Genomic DNA, 19,204 nt, shown 5'->3' with positions numbered 1-19,204 from the left:
GTAAAAAGTCATAGAACTGACTTGATATATTGTAGAGAGATAGAGATAGATAGAGTTCAAATTCAAAAATTAAAAAGGAGAGTTTATGATTGGTAAATGTTTATTCATGAATGTGTGATTTTGTAAGTCATAGAATCAAATTGATGATATAATATTGATTTGCTTTGGCAGAGGAATAAGTAAAAACGCCAAACTATACACTTTGATAAATAAGGTAAACTGGGAAATGAAAGAACAGACATCTTGTCAGAAAATACAGGAGAGTGGAGACACGACCAAAATAGACGGTATACATCTGGAATCAGTTGACAAAATGAGTCCACAACAATGTCCTTTTTATATCTTTGGAGAAATAACTTGGTGGGATAAAAACGGCGAAACATCTTAAAGTCACTTCCTTCACCTTATTTGTAATAAGGTTTTTAGAAGGTAGGCACCAGATTTTCTTCCAGTCCAGGTCTGAAGTGAGGTTGTTCCTGTAGAAACAAAATTTGGAACAGAGACGTTTTAATTTTATTTTATTTTATTTTATTTGCTTAAATAAAGCACGTATAGCGCTTTTATTATTTATCTTTATAGAGGAGACACAGGTCTGTCCAACAAGAGCAACAGGATCCAGAGGTAAAACTGCAGGGTTTTTAGGAAGCAACGTCAAGAGAAATTTTCCTACCCGGAAGTTATTATTAAATAAAAATTGTGATTCGGTCTATCCACTTTATTTTTTGACGAATCACTGGAGCTAGGAATGAGGTTTAAAGAAAAGACAAAAGGACAAGAACAGTTAGTTTAAAATGTCTTAAAAATGTTTTATTTTCTATTTAAAAATAAACGGAAATACTTGTATGAGTCGCATTGCATTCTGGTTCTTGTAGTCCGTTTCTTGATATCCGTTATTGTTGTCGTATCTACAGACCGCAGAGCCCAACTGCTCTGCTATTGTTCCAGCGATGGCTTCGGGCACAACAGTCATACCGAAAGTTGAATCTGAAGACGGAGGTCTGTTATTTATCCCAAACACAGAACTCGTTTCGTTTTTAGCCTATTGTGCTGAAAGACACCAGCTGCTGCCAGCTATGCGACTAAGCTAGCCAGTCAGCTAGCTAGCTCACGTTAGCATGATAACTTGATGAAGTTCTGTCGCTAGATTACTGATGTTGTTCGCAATATTTGTGCTACATAACTGAAAAATTCATGTAAGGTTTTGTTGATCTGTTTCAGGGAATAAGAGGACACCGTGTCCGATGTACGGCTGCAGGCGGGTGTACACAGATACAACCTCTCTGGAAAGCCACATCAAGGACCATGAGCTCTCAGCTCAGTCTCTTCCAGGTGAGCTCACAGGTCTGGAGCATGGGGGTACAGTGAAGGAGATATGTCACCAGGCACTGGGCCAGTGCGGTGTAACGTTATAGCTCCATGTTAATAACATCTGCATTGTAGAGAGGGACAATCCTACAGGCTTACACACACACACCACACACACACAAGTTGAGTCTCCTCAGGTTATAATGTAGATGAATGACTTCTGATGTTTGTCCATTGAAGAATGTGTTGACTGGAGCTGTGGAGCAACACACCTTAACTACCTAAAAATGAAGCGACATACAAAACATATTGTGACATGTATTTCCTTTTCATGCATGCATTTACTGTCATAATTTAAACATAAAACACTCACGCTGTAAACCTCAAGTCATCCATGACACACAATTTTAATGTGAAGTTGACACAAATGCACTCACTGTACTTCAAAATAAAGTGTGCTTTTTTCCCTGTTTTCACAATCTGGACATGTTTGAGAGTCACTTGCGGTCTCACTCACCTTACTCATTACTCAGTGATTAATATTTATGTATTTCACAACGGTTGTAATGCGTTACGGTTAATGTTGTGGTAAAAGACATTTAGCACCATAACTTTAGTCGTATACACAGTTAGTGACCTCCTGCCTGTGTGGAAATTAATGTGTCAAACATAAACTTGTGCTGAAGTGAAATAATGAGCACTTCCTGGTTCAAAAGTCAACTCTTCTGAACCAGGAAGTGGAAGTATATTTTTTTTATAGTTTAATGAAATTTTAGAAAAATGTTAAGTTGAAATGAATAATTTTGCATGTGACATGAAGTTTCCATGTGATGTGTCCTCTGCTTGACAACCCTGCAATTCAATACAAAGAATGGTAAAGGCAGCACAGCCTCAGGCATTTAAAAAGTAGTTTTATGAATACAAAAATAAATGTCCAACCTAGTTGTAAGTTTCAGATTTGGTATGATTTGTGTTGGAAATGAGAGGAGAGGGGGTTACCAGAAAAACTGGGCTGTCATGTAACACTGTCCTCTCCTCAGGAAAGGTCCTGCTGTGCTCCACCGTCGGATGCAGCGGTTCCTTCCCCAACATGCAGAAGCTTATGGAACATATGAGGCATCATCACAAACCCAACATATTCTTCTTGTGAGTTGGTCTTTATTTTATTTAACTGTATAAAACGTTTCATCCTGTGTATTCAGTTGTGAAAGTATTTTAAGTAATGTATCGTTACCTGTTTTTTGAAGGTGTGAGAGCTGTCGCACAAAGCTGCGATCCTACCGTGGCCTCCTGACTCACCTGCACACCTGCTCCAAAGTGCCACGAAGCAAAGCAAAGCAGACTGAACCGGCGGCCCCTCCGCCTGCTGCTGCGACCAACCCAAATGTGACCCCCATGGACGTGGAACAGAAGCCCCCACTGCTGGACTCAATGACTACACCTCAGCAACCACCCTCTCAAATCCCGAACCCAGATGGCTCCCTCCCCGCTGCTGCTCTTCAGCTGGATTCGGCTGCCCCCCCTGTCCTCGGCCCTCCCTTCTTGCCTAAAACAGAGTTCTCCCCTCAACAGCTTGGTCCTCCACAGCTCACAGAGGTAGCTCCCCTGCCTCAGGTCATGGCTGAAGCCCCTGCTCTCTCTGCACCTTCAAACCCGGATGGCCCAGCAGCAGCGGCTCCTGACCCCCCTGATATCCAGAGTCAGCAGCACTTGACGCAGACCAGGTCTCCTGAGCCTGTGCACCCTGCTCCAGCACCGGCTCCTCGTTCTCCTCCTGGGTCCACCGCTGTCTGGAAGAAAAATCAAGGTAAGCCTCTCCTCACACTAGAGCACACAGCTGTAACCTGCCAGATGAGGCTTCACATGATGAAACTATTGGTGCTAAATGGGTCGTTTAAACCACAGGAAGCTGCAGATACTGATCAGTTCTCCTTAAACCATCACTTCAGATAAGGAAGAACTCAAGCTCACATTTGACTTCCTCTGTACAGGCAGCTGCGTGACCCTTTACAAAGAATGTCAGTGTAGTTTTTTGATGCTTTGTAAACACCCCATGCAGTACAGAGCTCCTACACAGTATGAAAAAGGCGGCTTAAAAAAGTTTACCGCTTTGTTAGAGAGTGTGAGGCCAGTGCAGGCGTGATGTCATCATATTTTGAATTGGGTGTCTGCAGGTCCTTTTGTTCAAACATTAATTTGTCATTTCATCCATCAGGTTTATCCTGCAACAGACGTGTCCTTTGGGAGCACACCAGAGGGCGCTACACATGCGTGCAGTGTGGACACGTAGTGACCAACCGTAAGGACATGACACAACACATCAGCACTAAACACAGCAGTAACAAACCTGCAGAAGACGCAGCGAGCTCAGCCATGAACATATAGTGTAGGACACACTGACTGAACAATGCTTTGTAGAAGCAAATGCTGCCTTTTTGTTTTCCTCAAGGACTCTGCCTCTGTTGAGTGATGTTTCTATCAAGGGCTTACATATAATACACATGTATACTGAGTGAAAAGCCTGAAGCAGTGGGTTAGAAATTGATTATTTGGTAAGGTATTTGGCATTTCTACAAAGCACTTAATGAATGTGTGTTTGCGTGTTACTTCTGGGCACACACACAATGACTTATGATTAAATATCAGACTGCTGGGTCACTCGCTGCAACATGTGTCTGGCTGTAAGATGCTTTTAACCAGATATAAGTGCTGAAATCATTGGCTCTGCACACAGTTGCAGATGCCAGGTGAAGACTGGATTTAAGTTTCAGAGTCTTACATGAATAGAAATCAAAGCACTTAATGCTGTTGTCAGTAGACTAGACTACAGGGGTGGTCTGAAACTGGATGTGCATAGTAGTGTAGAGTCCAGTTTATAACATTTGGGTATTGATATGCTAAAGCCCTTGATGTTAATACCTCTTTGACATGGCAAAAAATTGTCCTGTAATTTTGTTTTTTACGCTGTAAATAGCCACTGCCACAGTACAAGTTGGTCTCATATAGACGATTGTCCATTGTACAGTGCTGTTATCAATGAAATGGGCACATCAACATTTGACACCGATTGTATGTATTGGCTCTGGGCTGAACAGGTGTTGTGTAACTGTTGCTTTACTTGGGTAAACTGTGTCTTTGGCTTTTGTACCCTGCCAGTCGAGGATCAGTCTGGTTTTATTATAGACTTTTTGTGTCAACAAATCCAATGAAAACCATTGGTACCTGCTGTAAATCTTTAAAAACAACTCACACATATAGTTTATTTTTATAAAGGGATCAGTAATTGCCCAAAACAGCTGATCACTGTAGCTTTTATCAAACAGAAGGAAATGGTGTTTTTGTTTGGGACAATTTTCAGTGGTGGATTAATCCATATTTGTTGCCCTAGTGAGTATTTGTGGCAGCTGGATAGTGTATATGGGATTTAGTCCAAAGAAACTACAGTTTGTGTGTTCACTGTAATTAAGGAACATGAGTGAAAAGATAAATCAGGCTTGAAGACACCCAATACACACAAGATGGGGATGTGTATTTTAAGCCAATGCAGACACAAAGAGTATAGAAGATGATCAAGAGACAGACCCGCCTGCCTCTTTTTTTCGCCCAAACTCGGATCGAAATCCAATGAAATGGTAAAACTAGGCAGCGCTGATCAAATATAAAACAAGATTCTGTTACTGAGTTGCCTTTTTCTCTCCTCAAATGTTTTCAGAAATATGTTTTAGTGTACTGTTTAACTGTAATACGAGATTGTTTCTTGCCATTGTTTCAAACCGACATGTTTGCATGACATCGCCTTCCAGCATGAGCATTTATTGATCTGGTGCGGTGCAGTGCATTCTGGAAGTTCTAGGTTTTCTCCCTCTTGAGCAAAAGCGTCTGGTAGTATGAGTACTTGCAAAAAGATTTAATGTTAGAATAAGAATGTAAATGATTTGAAATTCATTTAATGAACATTTAGGCTTCAATTAGCCCAAAATATAAATAAATTCAAAGCTAACATTAGAAAAAAATAGCAAACTTTAAGTTGCTACCGTTACATAGGTTAGACGTGGTGCTGGGGAATCATCTTCGGAGCCGCTCTCCTTGCAGTTAGCTCAATGTCTGCCCGGTCAGCACAAGCTAACAAACAGTCCTGACAAAGCAGCTCTACTGTTTGCTAAACCTGTCAGTATCTGCTAGGTGACGTTAGCTGTGTGATGCTAACAGTTAGCCCTGTCATTGTGCGAGCAGACCCTCACCAACTTTCCTGTAACCGAGCTCGCACTCTGGCAGCAGTAGGCTCGTCCCCTGGTGTGTCATGATAAGCAGAGAGTGAACGTGGGACAAGGAAGCGATGAGCGAAGCAGTCTAATTCACGCAGCTCTAAAATTAAATATTAGCCATTTTAAATAGAAAAAAATAAGTTAGCTGTTGAACAAATACTGATTCCCAGATCGAATACTCGTGCCCACCCCTAGTAGTCATTGTTGGTTTAGTCTTTTCATGGGATGAGTTGACCATAAGGAACATTGAGCCACCTGTGCCAGCCCTTTTCTTTCAGCTGTATAACTCTCTGATGCCATACCTTGCTTGTGTGCCAGATCCTTTTTCCATTTCACATAAATTCTACACAAACACCTTTACAAGGAAGACAAGGTCAAAAAAAGCTGTTTTTATTTGGGTCAGTCAGGATGAGTTGATACAAGCATTCGGTCGCTCAGAGCGCCCCAGAGACATTGGTCAGCTCAGGCTAGCCTCCATGCCTCTGTACATCCATACATGCTCCTGAACAACCGTCACCTCTGAGTCCTTTCCCTCCTCTTCACTAGCATTACACGCCTGCCAAGCAGTGAGCTTTATGATAATTAACACATCAAGACAATACCACATGACAAGAGGTCCCACTTGATCACTGACGTGAATTATTAGACATTACCACATGCAGACTGAAGTGCTGTTTTCAAACAAATCCCATCACGTGGATGAAGGGGAGTCATTGTCAATAATCTATATTAAAAAAAAAAACATGGGGAGGGCTTTGACATTGGTCATTCATAACACAGACAGGTTTGACAGCACGAGCCGTCCTTCCATCACATTTTGTACATGTGGGTCTTAAAAAGATTTCTGCTCATCTCATGTTCTCACGACCCTGCAGTTTTAATTTGTAAATTTCTGTTAATAAAACAAAACCTGCTGGAAATTAACTGGAAATTAGTGTGTTTTTATTTCACATGATGGCAAGTTGTCAAGAAGAAGAAAAAAACCCTCATAGTAAACAAGTGCATACAAAAAAGAAAAAAGAGATTAAGTGCCGACTGTCCAACCCCCAGATCAGGCAATGTTGATTCTTTTTTTGTTTTATTATCACAACTATGTTCAGCTCAGTCCTCTTGAGGCTTTAAAAAAATCTCTTCTGGTCCATCGCGTACATCTTTCCTGCCGGAATCTTCCGGAAAAATAAACTGTTGCCTCTGCTCATGTTGCCCTGGAATGAAGAGGAGACAGAAGTGTTTCAGTAAACGTGTGACCAAAAGGCAAACTGTTTTCAGCACTGTAGACTGGAATATAGATGTAAAAAAGAATTGCTTAAAGAAAACTTCACCCACAAAATGGCCGTACTTCTTAAACACATGCATTTTCTAATTAAAACTGAACTTCCTGTAAAGGGCCGAACACATGCTGCATTTTTTGTGCCCTCACATTCATTGTTTTTAATGTAGATGCACAGGAGGCGCACTCAAATGCCAGAGCGATATATTTCCGAGTGCTTATTTTTTGGGGCGCGATGGTTGTGACCTAAACAGAGTTCAACTTTTGAAATGCAGCAGCACACACCCCATGGCATGTGAGGAGGAACAACCAATCACGACGACATATCTTTCCCTTCATGTATAAATTTCAGTCTGTGATAAATATGAAGTAGAAGTTGATCGTGTTCGTGCAGAGCTGCCAGAGCTTTTCATCTGTCCCACAAACAACAGGACTACACACTTACAAACAGCGCCTGGAAGAAGATCAGCTCTGCACTCAGGATTTCAGGTAAATAGGCTATACAATGCTTGTTGAGGTTGCTTAGCAACCTCAGACACAACCTACCACCACACTCTTGAAAGCTGGCACAGAAAAGGCACAAGAGTAGTAGTCAAGTATTCCATCCGGTTAAAGACGTGGCATGTGTCCTGCCCCTAAAACTTGTCTATGCTCTCTTTAAAGCCAAATTCTAGATTTTTAGTGAATGCATGTTTGTGAAGTCCTGAACACATGACTGGATAAATGATAATTGGATTATACTGCACAAATTTTGGGAGAGTTTGTAAACTGATGTTTTAACACAGGTTTTCTGTTGTTAAACGTGGACCCCAATCAATCAATAAATCATATGTTTGCTGTTTTCCGTGGATGCATGTGAGAAAAATAAAGGTTTCCTAATGAGTTCAAGGTAACATGGCTAACTGATTTACAAATGTTCATTTTGTGGGCGACGTATCCCTTTATTCCTTAAGGCATTATTGTCTTCTCTGGTGTCACAAAGAGCACATGAACAAACAGTTTTATCATTTTCATAGCTTGAGTCGAAGGCAAAAATATCTTTGTCTAGTTAACCTTTGGAAAACTGGAGCGACATTTTTCTTGGGCTGCTTTCAGACACCTTTCACAAGTATTTAAACCTTTGAACCCTGAGCACATTGGTGAGATTTCTTTCAAACACATGGGAAAAAAGGCGATGAGCAACTTGGTAAGAAATCTCCGCAAATTAAAAATAAATAAATAAATAAATAAATAAATAAATAAATAAATAAATAAATAAATAAATAAATAAATAAATAAATAAAATAATAATAATAATAAAAAAGGAAAAAAAAAAAACGTAGGAAAAAACTACAGTATATTTATTATTATTATTTAAAATTATGTCACTGAATTATAATTTTTTAAGCACCAGCACCACCACCAACTCAATAGAAATGTGCTGCTTATATATCACATGCACGGTTGTCACTTTTTATTCTATATTAAAACTTTTATCCTCAAAGCAATAAAATCTATTTAATGTAAAATAACTATGCAGAGAGTAAAATACATGCTGTGATCCATGGAATGGTTACTGATGATTAGACTGACGGTGGTAAAACCTCTGCATCCTGACGCTGTAGCGCTTCATGTAACATCAGCATTTATCCAGTGAACACAGCATCTACACAGTTTGGTGTTTGGTGTTTTTACCTCTCTGCTTAGATGCCTCCAGCAGTCCACCCAGGTGGGATATACTGATGCATAGGGAGGCAGGCCTCCAGCAAGCCTGCGAGAGCAGTGGAAATATGAGTCTGATCGATTAAACACTTGGGAGGATTTACAACCGCAAATAAGCTGCTGCCAACTCACCCGCAGTTATTGACAGCCATGAGGTTTGACACCAAAACAAAAGGGTATGTAAGCATACTGGCGAAGAACTGGAAGAGAAGAGAAGAGGAGCAACATGATCTAACTACAAGCTACAAACAGACAAACCAGTGTGCTGCTGCATTTCTGTCATACTTACCCCGGTCACAGCCTGAGAGCAGTTCTTGATTTCTCCTGTGTGACTCATCTGTGCAGATGAACAGATTAACAGAGAATGTGAGAATGTGTGGAATGGTGCTGAAATGTCATAATTTCATACATGGTGTTATCAGTTTAACAGGCGTAAAGTATATGTTTTATAAATTGCAGATAGAATATATGACTTGGCTGAGGCATCAAAAAAATCAATTTAAAGATTATTTGGCTTTAGTTCTGTCTATAAAGCACTGTTTGCTTGGTTCGAGTACAGGGGTCAGCAACCTGTATGATCAAAAGAGCCATTTTTGACTAAAAGCAATATAAAAAATATCTGACTGCAGCCACAAAACACAGATAACGGAGCCTTTATAGTCGAAATTAGCCCATCAACGTTACTAATAATTCAAAGCATCCATTAACATGTTCTTCCACAAAGTGGCTCCTCTGCAGTGGGCTATTCTTGATTATTTGGTACTTTAACTTTGTAGCGTTGGTAATGAAAGCAAATTAATCTGTCCACACACTATTCAATTTTGCAATTGGTCTCCAAGAGTTTTTATTTGGAGTCCAGAGCCTAGTTAGGGAGACTCAAAGCTAGCCGCTGCAATTTAGAGGAAAATGTTCTAGCGATTGTCAGATGTGCAGAAGACCAGTGCACTAACAGGTATGAAGTTTGCACAAGTTTTCATTTTTGTAGATTTATACTGGACTTACAATGCTGCCTAACAGGGCCTTAAACCAACACATACAGAATACTGAGCTAAGCAGGGATTAAAGAGAGGTATACCGAGTCATCGATGGCGTATGTATTGATGAGGTGAGCCAGCAGGTTACAAATCCACAGAGACAGGACGTCACCGAGCAGGCGAGGGATCAACCCACTGAAAACAAACACACACACAAAAAATAATCATTTCTGACTTAAAAAATATGAGGAAAAATGATCATTATCTGTCTAAGTCCACCTTTTTTTTACATGTGTCTTCATACTGTTTAAACCTAGTATTTCTGTTGTAGATAAAGATTAGGCTGCACTACTATTATTAGTATTATACTATTTGTGGAATGTGTTTGCTTTTTTGTCACATGGCGGTGACCAATGCTTGTGGTAGTCTCTGTAGACACCGGCAAATTTAACATGGATTCATTAACTGAATAATTTTACTTCACTGAGAACTTTTAATTTTGCCAGTTTTAGACGTGAAACGGTATTTTGTTTTTCTGTTTTATCATAAAAATGAAAATCTGAAACTTATTATCTGTAGCCTGTTCAGCATTCAGAAGCATTCAGCACTAAGGCAAACAATCTATGGGGGCATTTTGCCTTTAAGTGATGAGAACATGCTGAAAATATTCAAAGCTGACCATCAAGGCAATGCAACAAAACGTGGTGTATTCAAAATCAAAATAAAAAGGAGAGTCAAACTCACGCGAAGAAGCCCAGTATGCCTTCTTCTCTGTAGACTGTGACAATGGAGTCAAACACCCCACTGAGAACAGAAGAAAATAAATATATTTTTAATTTAAATTTAACCATTTTCATGGCTCTTCTCATTGACGTTTGTGTCTAAAACATAAAAACTGTACCTGTATTTTGTTTCTCTCCCAATAAACTGGACCATACATCGCAAAGTAATCACTGAAAAACAAGGAAAACATACATGACATGCAGACGACTGTCTCCACACACAGATTTGCCACATCCACAACGTTCAAATAAAAAACAAGAGAAGCAATTTCAAAGCTCGACTACACCCTTTGGTGTCACATGCACACTGCTGGAGTTAGCTGGTTAAAGCCAACTGAAAGAGTCGAGCAGTCGCAGACATTAATGTCGTACCATGAAAGGGATGTGTGACAATGGTGGCGCAGGAACGAGCTATCATCTCTTTGGTTGTCTGTAGAAAAGACAGAAAACAATCAACTGAAATGTTAACATGAAACATAACATCATATACATTTAAGTAGACATGACCATTAAGTACATCTCTTGAAACTTAAGTCTATACACATGCCTGGTTTGTTCCTCAAAAGAAAAATAAAGACGAACTGAACCCATCACAATCAGAGAAGTGAAATTTGTGGGACGACTCTGTTGAGCTACAGTTTATTCTGATGAACAGTTCATCAGTCAGTTCATAAAACATCTATTTAAAACAGCGGTTCCCAACTGGTGGGTCGCAGTCCAAAATTAGCCATTCTGAATGGACTGCAAGTGACTCGCAAACATGTCAAGTTTGTAAAAAAACACACTCAATTTTAAGTACAGTGAATTTCTACAGTGGTTTCCTCCAGGTACTCCAGCTTCCTCCCACAGTCCAAAGACATGCAGGTTAATTGGTGACTCTAAATTGTCCGTAGGTGTGAATGTGAGTGTGAATGGTTGTCTGTCTCTATGTGTCAGCCCTGTGATAGTCTGGAGACCTGTCAAAGGTGTACCCTGCCTCTCACCCAATGTCAGCTGGGATAGGCTCCAGCCCCCCCGTGACCCCTAACAGGATAAGCAGTTACGGAAAATGAATGAGTGAATTACATTTAATAAAAACGATCCTGGAGAAATGCAAAATGAAAAAGAGCTGGTTTACATAAAGATACCATGTCAGCCGTGTGGGGCCAATACAGGGCAAAACAAAGCTGAATGTAAACAGTCAGAAAGCAGTGTAGTGTATAACAGCCTCTACAGAAGTGTTCAGTGTGTGTGTGTGTGTGTGTGTGTGTGTGTGTGTGTGTGTGTGTGTGTGTGTGTGTGTGTGTTAGCACTCGGGCGGGCAGATGAGCTGCACGTCAGGTTAGCAGTAAACCATGAATGTAACAGTTAATGTTCATTGTGAGCTTCAGTTTGTCAGAAACACTAAACTAATGAAGCTATTTTTGCAGCAAGAAGAGAAACTGGCTCGCAAGTTTTGTGTCATCTGATGGGCCCACAAACTATTTAGAATGATGTGGGGTGATAACCATCAGTGGCCAATCAATCAGACCCTTATCTGAGCGTGTTCAACGTATACAATCCCTGCTTGTCCTCAACAAGCAGAGACAGTGAGTTAACTGCATATAGGGAGATTTTTATAGCAGTGGTGCTAAACGTTTAGCCGTAGCGCAGAGTGTGCTAAACATAGTGTGCCTGGCTGTGGTAAACTAGCACTATGCCGACCAGTGAAAGAGTGTAATACATGTTAACAAACACTTCTGTGCTCTTGTTTGGTATGTTTTTGACAGTCCTTGATGATAACTGTACAGGTGTCTCACCTCGTTAACAACATATTGTAGGGAGCCCTCCGCAGCCTTCTGCTGACCTCCCATAACCTGGACAACAGAAACAAATCTCAGCATCTTCTAACCTTAGAGAAAAGTTTGTAATGACACGAACAATAAATCAGGCAAAAAGGCTCTTACCTGAAGTGTGCCTTGTTCCTGACATTTCTGTAAGAAACTAGAGGTTAACATGATAAAACTTGTCCTTGTGAATAAAGACATTTACATTCTGGCAAAGAATAGCTTGTCTTTCTTTCAAAGTTACTCACTTCACCTGTCAGTGGTTTTAATTTGGCTGATTGGTGTATTTCTATAAATCATTACATTCTTTCTTCTGTTAAAAAAAAAGCTGTAGGTGTGAAACATCCTTTAATGGTGCACTTAAACTCTTCAGGCTCACCTGCACAACTCTGCTGTGCACAATGGTGCCGATGGAGCCAGCACAGAGCCGTGGACCAAGCCCGTTGAAGAGACCTGCTTTTCCGTCGATCTTGATGATGTGTTTTGCTGAAACATTCAGAGAATAAACAGCAGGATAAGTTATAAAAGGCCTTAAAAAAAAAAAAAAAAAGTAAGATGTTTCTTGGACTGTACCAGTGGTTTTGCTTAGTAAATCTGTGCCCAGACCTTCCTTTACCAGCAACCATGTTCCATTTCATGCAAGCGCTATAATTTTTAAATGCATTTTTCCAACCTTGAAACTTGCTGAACACAGCTAATGCATCACAACGAAACACGCCTGCACTGCACTTCCTTAAACTTAGTTATTTTTGGAGATGTAATTGAGTTAAAATAGAGAAGTGGTCTGTGAATCCTTCGGGGTGGTGCAATCAAATGCTAAAGTGAGGGTCTGATGACATTCAGCTGCCACAGAGCATTTATAAAGGTATGATGTTTGGAAACTCAGCAGGGAATACAATTAATCAACAGACATGACTGTCATGGGGGTGCGGACACAAAGGCTTTGTCCTTGTTGCAGCGGCCGCAGGTTCAATTCCAACCTGTGGCCCATGGGGTAGGCAGTTTCATTTTGGCATTATTGGGCAACAATCCCACAATAAACTTTGAGCATATTCAAGCTTCAAGTTCCTGTTTATGTGGCTGATAATAGCTAGAGCCTCGAATCACAGTGTCCTCAGCGTCACTCCTCACCGCAACATACCACCTTGCTAGGAGGAGAGCAGGCCACAGCTCCAGAGACAGAGCCCCAGTCAGCAGCTGCTCCAGTCCAAATCTAACCCCAAACCCAGGGTACCAAGAAGCCCCAACTCCCCGCCAGATGAGCAAACTTTCTGTTGCTGCTGTCACACAGGTAAGACCTGCTGTGACAACTGGTGCTGGGGGGGTTTGCGCTTGTTGAATTTGAGCCACTACAGCTGCCAACTGAAGATCTGTCTCCCAAACTGTTGCTCGCCCGCCCATCTCCACAGTGGCAGGGAGTGAGGCAGACGGACCATGTGGTGGCTAGCAGCTAATTCTTGTCTCATTTGTGGTCTGATGAACAGAGAGAGTGGGACAAGGAGAGGCTGAGCAAATGAGCTGCGGGCAACCCTACAATTAAATAAGATTAAATAAGGAAACACCTGGCTACTATATTAGGCATATACGTACGACTGGTATGGTCTTTAAAAGGAACCCTGTGGAGTCTTTGACCCCAACTACTTCTATGGAGCCGTGTTTTTATGAGCGAGTCCCTGTTTCATTAGTTAAGTATGCATGCAGGCAGCAGGTTGGTTTCACGTTATTCCACTGATGGACAGTATGTGAAAGCAACATGCTGATAAATAAAGCAGTGCACCAACAAAGGTAAAGAAAACACAGACTGCTAGCGAGTAAAGAAGGGTCTAAACAACGCACATTTTTAAAATACTTCCTTTGCAAATGTTCTGTGAGGACAAAAACACACTCAACCTGTGTGTTTGACCTCATTGGTCAAACACACAGGTTGCATTTAGGCGAGAAACACTGTATGTAAACATAACTATAATAAACTCACAGGAAAATTACAGCTCAAGACTTGCCTTCTTTTGTCATTACTGTTTAAGTACAAAGACATTTAGAGGCCTTATATTCCTACTGACAAGCACAAACGCTGCTGTCACAGTCCCACAAAATATCATATGTGAAAAACTGATTTTAAAAAATGGCATCTGAAAGCCCAGAGTTCTGCATAAAGTCAAAATGGAATCGATCGTCATATCATCAATTGAATGTCATACAAAAACAACATTACACTTCCAAGCTCACAAGGTTAAATGCTTCATGGAGAGACACTGAAAGCATACCTCTGTCTGTAATACATATTATGAATTCCATTTCTGAACATAGCTAACTGTGGAGAGTCAGACTCACCATAAGCAAACAGTCCAGGGAGCTGGTAGACTTGTCTGCCAAACAGGTTCCTGCCCAGAGTTGGGGGGAGCGGCTCATGTCCTACCTAAAACACACACAATATAAAGTGATGAACATCTGCACTGTAACTGTACATAGTCTGATTATCAGGGTATATACTGCCATCAGATAAAATCATTTTGAAATGGTCTTAAACAGCATTAAATTTAAGAAAAATTTTTGGACAGATCATCTTTTTCTTCTACAAGCATTGCAGGTAAGTATAAAGGTAAGTCGTGTACGGTCCTGTGCAGGTAGGTTTGATGTAGGAATATAGTTATTAGAGTGACTTAGGTTAATCTACAGTTGTGATGCCACCATGCGTGACTGTTAGATATGATGGTCTTTGGGTTAAAGGCCTCGCCTTCAAACATATTTCTGGTAACTGTGACCAAATAGCTTTATTTTTCTTTCATGTTTCTTCTAAAAAGCCTTTTCTTTGTCCAAGTGATCAGCAGCACACTTCAGCTGAGTCTGAAGGTGCCGCCGCTTGTGGAGCTTCCCTCTTGTGCAGCGGCCTTTCAGCCTATGGCGCTGTAAAACAGGCTTGAATGTGGACACTGACACCTTCGATCCAGCAGGTTCTCATTCATCACAGACCTGCTTTTTGGTGGTTCTTGTTGACTCTTAACCACCTTGACCAACTTCCTCTCAGCTGCAGATGATAGCTTGCAATTACTTCCTCACCATGGCAGTTACACAACTGTGTCATGCACTTTAGACTTACAAACAACTGCTTGCACAGTTGATGTTTGGATGTGTAGCTGCTTTGAAATGGCTCCAAGTTACTTTCCTGACTAGTTCAAATCAATGATCTGCTTTTTCAGATCCGCACTGAGCTCTTTAGACTTCTGTCTGTGGCCGAGTCTAAGAAGTGTATCAAACAAGGCCAATTAAACTGACTCGGAAGTCATCAGCTGTAGTCAATCAAAATCACTCACAAAAAGTTTAGAGGCCGTGCAACAAAAAACTTTCTACATCACCAAAATTGAGGATTCAAGTTGCTGTATCACATGGATATCACATGGACAGACAAAAGGCCTTTTGAAATATGTTTGGAGAGGAGAAGGTGAGGCCTTTAACTCAAAGACCATCATGTCTAACAGTTAAGTATGGATGTGGCAGTGTTATGCTCTGGGCTGGTTATGCTAACAGTGGAACTGCTGCTTTACACAAAGTGAATAGAATAATTGAGAAGGATTATCTTCAGGAAAACATATAATCACCAGTCAGACGGTTGGGTCTCAGACGCAGTTAGACAACAACCCCAAACACACATCAAAAGTGGTAAAGGACTAGGTAAAGCATGCTAAAATTAAGGGTATGGAAAGGCCTTCCCAAACTCCTGACTTAATTAAATCCCATCAAGAACATGTGGACTGGGGGGGTCGGTGGCTTAGTGGATGTTGCCGCAGCGGCCCGGGTTCAACTCCTGTCTGTGTCTGTGTCTGTGTCTCTGTGTCTGTATCTCTCTCTCAGCTGTCCTATCAATTAAAAGGCAAAAACGCCCCAAAAAAATCTTAAAAAAACAGAACACGTGGACTGTGTTGAAGAAACAAGTCCAGAAAGTAAACGTATTAAGTTGAACTGCACCGACTCTGTCAAGAAGAGCGGTCAAACACTTAATCAGAGGCTTGCAGATTGCTACTAAAAGCACCAAACTGAGGTGAATACAGCCAAGAGACATTTAACCAAATGTTAGTATTGCTGTACGTATATTTCCCCCCCACCAGATTTGGTTTCATTTTCAAGAGACCCATACTTTATATGAACGCACCTGCTCATTCTCTTCACCTCCTGGACAGTGTGTATCACTGGGCTCGGAGATTCAATACGAACTGTGCTTCTCTCACTCATCACTTCACTGTGTTCTCTACAGTAACGTAAACTGGTCATCATTATCTGCTCGTCGCTTCAGTCACTGGTATATCTTCATTTACAAAGCAATTTTGGGCAGACTTCCCTCTTATTCAGGTTCACTATTAACCTGGAAACAAGGAAGTCACAATCTCCGCTCGATGGACATTTTGAAACTGGTTGTTCCAAAGATAAGGACTGAATTAGGAAAGAAATCATTTAGGTTTTCAGCTCCTGATGTTTGGAACAAGCTTCAGTCTGAACTACATTTACACACACTGATTCATTTGACTGATTTTAAAGAGAGGGTGAAATCTTTGGAGTCTAGGCTTTCGGTCTGTAAATGTTTTATCTGATTGTATGAGTGTTTGTAAATGTTTTTCTAATTAGCCAGGTCTCCCTTGTAAAAGAGATCCCCCATCTCAATGGGACAAACCTGGTTAAATAAAATAATACTTTCATAAAAGAACCAAACTTCAAGAATTACTTTTGTGACAAAGTAGTATAAACTCAAATTATTCCATCACAGAAGAAGATTAGCGTTGTAGAAATTATTACAAAATCAAGACTGCCATGACATACATGTTACATACAGGTCTGAGTAAACTTCTGATCACAACCGTACACACAGTTTACCAATATGTAACTACAAATGTAAAGTAAAAAGACAGTCTTGGATTCAGTGGTGGGTTGTTTATGGCAATTAACACCTCACAAATTCAACTTTAGGACTATTGAATGACTTTTAAGGCCCAATACCTGCAGACAGTCTGCATTAGTGTCTCAGCACCAAACTGTGGCCCTCCAACACTTCCTAGTTTCGTTTTGGCACTTTTTGTCCACTTGTTGTCATATTTGCCTCAATGTTTACTTTGTCACTTTGTCAGCTCAATTAATTTAGTCTTCACATGACGTAAAAGTCTCCCTGTTCGCTACTTATTTTGTCGTTTAAACAACTTTGACTGCAAAGCTAAAGAAGTAAGCTTCCTGATTAACGTTGACTTTAGCTTGTTAGCAACCGCTAGCTTACGAGCTACTTCAGTGGGCCAAAGGACACCGGTCAGTGCAGGTCACAAGTCCCCGGATACTGTGCTCACAATGTGGGCATTACATGTTACAAATATGTTACTCATGACACATGTGAGCTAACAGAGCCGAGTGCTGTGAAACAAACAGTAAGCAGCATGTCAACGCTAAGACATGTTAGCTCGCCCCTGACCTTTTACTGTTAAACAGGTCAACACCGCCGCTGTGTGTGAATCTGTTAGAAACTGGAAATCACTTTTACACTTTGGAAAACAGTTAATAAGCAGCAACAAAGAAGCTGTAACGTTTGACAGCAGAGCTGAGCGGTTTGGCTGATAGCTAACTAGCTGCTATCTGTAGCACTTCAACTACAGCAGCTTTGTTAGAAAACATGACTTTTATATTTGAAGGTATGCAACACGAAGATTAAATGCTCTTGCACGTTATTTGTATAGAAACGAGTGAAGCAGCACTGCATATTAACACAGTATGAACTTTAAGAATTGGTTCACACACCTCACTTCCGCCTACAACAGTGTATTTTGGAAACAGAAGGTCATAGGGACAACAGACGGACCAACAGTGTAGTTGATAATGTTACCGGAAATTTAGCTGCTATGTGTATAAAATGTAAGCCGAATTAAAGAGACCGTGATACTGATTCACGATACAGCTTAACTCATACATATTCAATTACTTACAAGCAACGCCACGTCAAACAGCGCTTTTTTTCAATGGACTTTGGCAGTTTCCTCTCCAGGCTAACTCCTAGCTAGTAGAGTTCTGCAGTAATTCCTAATGTTAGCTAACTGTGGTAAAAGCAGCTCCTGAAGCGGAAACATCCTCCAAACGTCCGCGTGAAAACTTCTCCTCTTACCTGGATCAGGACTTTAATGTACATCAGAGGGTGGGAGAGGACGGTGAGCCCTGATCCCAGCAATACTTGGCCACACGTGTCCGCCATTTTTGGAGAGACAGTGGAGATAGGAAATCCTTCGTCTTGCGTCAGAGGAGGCGATGGCGCTCATATTATATGGCATTATAACGGTACCGCCATCTAGTGGTCATGTGGAGTATGGTAACTTTTATTTAGTATTTTATACATCTCTTAGTAATTTTTTAGCTTGTTTTTTTTCTGTTCTCTATCATTTTAATTATAATTTTTAAATCACAAAATAATTTTAATTGTGATCAGTTACAGTTTCTGTGAAAAATAAGTAATCAAATCACAGTTACCAATCAAAATGTTAGTGATTACAAAGAGTTTACACCCTTTCTTTTTTAAACGAGACATGATACTGAGAAGGTGGTAGGATTGTGTTAATGTAAACTTCTTCCTGCTCCTTTTCAAGCATGTATGTTGATGTTTTGTTTGTTTTTATTTTTATTTTGCTTGAAATAAAGTCATTCATTCATTCAAAATTTACACATTCTGTTGCTTTGCATCTTCTTGCCAGGAATACCTTCTTTTGGCATTTGGCTGGACATTTTTCAGCTTCATTGCCCGGTTTAAATCATTTTTTAGAAAAGAAATCCAAAAGTAATCATCTTTATTACTTTAAGTAATTAAAATAGTTGCATTACTTATTACATTTCATCAGGGTAACTAGTAATCTGTAGCCCATTACATTTCAAAAGTAACCTTTCAGACACTGTACCTTTCTCAATATTTAACCCTTTGAAACCTGAGCAAATTGGTTTGATTTCTTTCAAAAAAAAAAAAAACATCGGGAAGGATGCAATGAGCAACAAAAGAAATGAACCAAAAAAATTGCCAGAAATCAGTAAAAAGAAAAATTTGAAAACAAGAAAATTAGTAAAAAGAAAAAAAAAAAAGAAAAAAAAAAGT

The 19,204-nt window shown here is 40.3% G+C and overlaps 2 protein-coding genes across 2 annotated transcripts; one reads left to right on the top strand and one right to left on the bottom strand.

Annotated features, from left to right (window-relative positions):
• Positions 1–846: 846 nt before the first annotated feature.
• Positions 847–6,433, top strand: LOC117254825 (zinc finger protein 414). Its single transcript, XM_033623258.2, has 5 exons — positions 847–996; positions 1,219–1,329; positions 2,346–2,451; positions 2,553–3,112; positions 3,521–6,433. Exons 1-5 carry the CDS (start codon positions 948–950, stop codon positions 3,688–3,690), a joined length of 996 nt encoding a protein of 331 aa, XP_033479149.1. The 5' UTR covers positions 847–947; the 3' UTR covers positions 3,691–6,433.
• mtch2 (mitochondrial carrier homolog 2) lies at positions 5,940–18,363 on the bottom strand. The gene is made up of 13 exons (XM_033623268.2): positions 18,233–18,363; positions 14,434–14,518; positions 12,482–12,588; positions 12,223–12,249; positions 12,076–12,132; positions 10,670–10,727; positions 10,417–10,468; positions 10,260–10,319; positions 9,617–9,710; positions 8,831–8,878; positions 8,674–8,741; positions 8,515–8,590; positions 5,940–6,775 (listed from the first exon to the last, which is right to left on the bottom strand). Exons 1-13 carry the CDS (start codon positions 18,317–18,319, stop codon positions 6,689–6,691), a joined length of 906 nt encoding a protein of 301 aa, XP_033479159.1. The 5' UTR covers positions 18,320–18,363; the 3' UTR covers positions 5,940–6,688.
• Between the last annotated feature and the right edge of the window lie 841 nt (positions 18,364–19,204).

The sequence above is a fragment of the Epinephelus lanceolatus genome, chromosome 2, assembly GCF_041903045.1.
Source record: "Epinephelus lanceolatus isolate andai-2023 chromosome 2, ASM4190304v1, whole genome shotgun sequence".
Lineage (NCBI taxonomy): Eukaryota > Metazoa > Chordata > Actinopteri > Perciformes > Serranidae > Epinephelus > Epinephelus lanceolatus.
The sequence above is the reverse complement of the archived record's forward strand: the minus strand, read 5'-3'. Positions and strand labels throughout refer to the sequence as shown.

Bases quoted from the DNA above. Each gene is read 5' to 3' on its own strand.
- LOC117254825 (XM_033623258.2), top strand. From the start codon at position 948: ATGGCTTCGGGCACAACAGTCATACCGAAAGTTGAATCTGAAGACGGA. The intron at 997-1,218 runs GTCTGTTATTTA...GATCTGTTTCAG, and splicing joins AGTTGAATCTGAAGACGGAG to GGAATAAGAGGACACCGTGT. The intron at 2,452-2,552 runs GTGAGTTGGTCT...TGTTTTTTGAAG, and splicing joins AAACCCAACATATTCTTCTT to GTGTGAGAGCTGTCGCACAA.
- mtch2 (XM_033623268.2), bottom strand. From the start codon at position 18,319: ATGGCGGACACGTGTGGCCAAGTATTGCTGGGATCAGGGCTCACCGTC. The intron at 10,320-10,416 runs GTACAGTTTTTA...TTCTGTTCTCAG, and splicing joins GGGAGAGAAACAAAATACAG to TGGGGTGTTTGACTCCATTG. The intron at 9,711-10,259 runs GTGAGTTTGACT...GTTTGTTTTCAG, and splicing joins GGCATACTGGGCTTCTTCGC to TGGGTTGATCCCTCGCCTGC.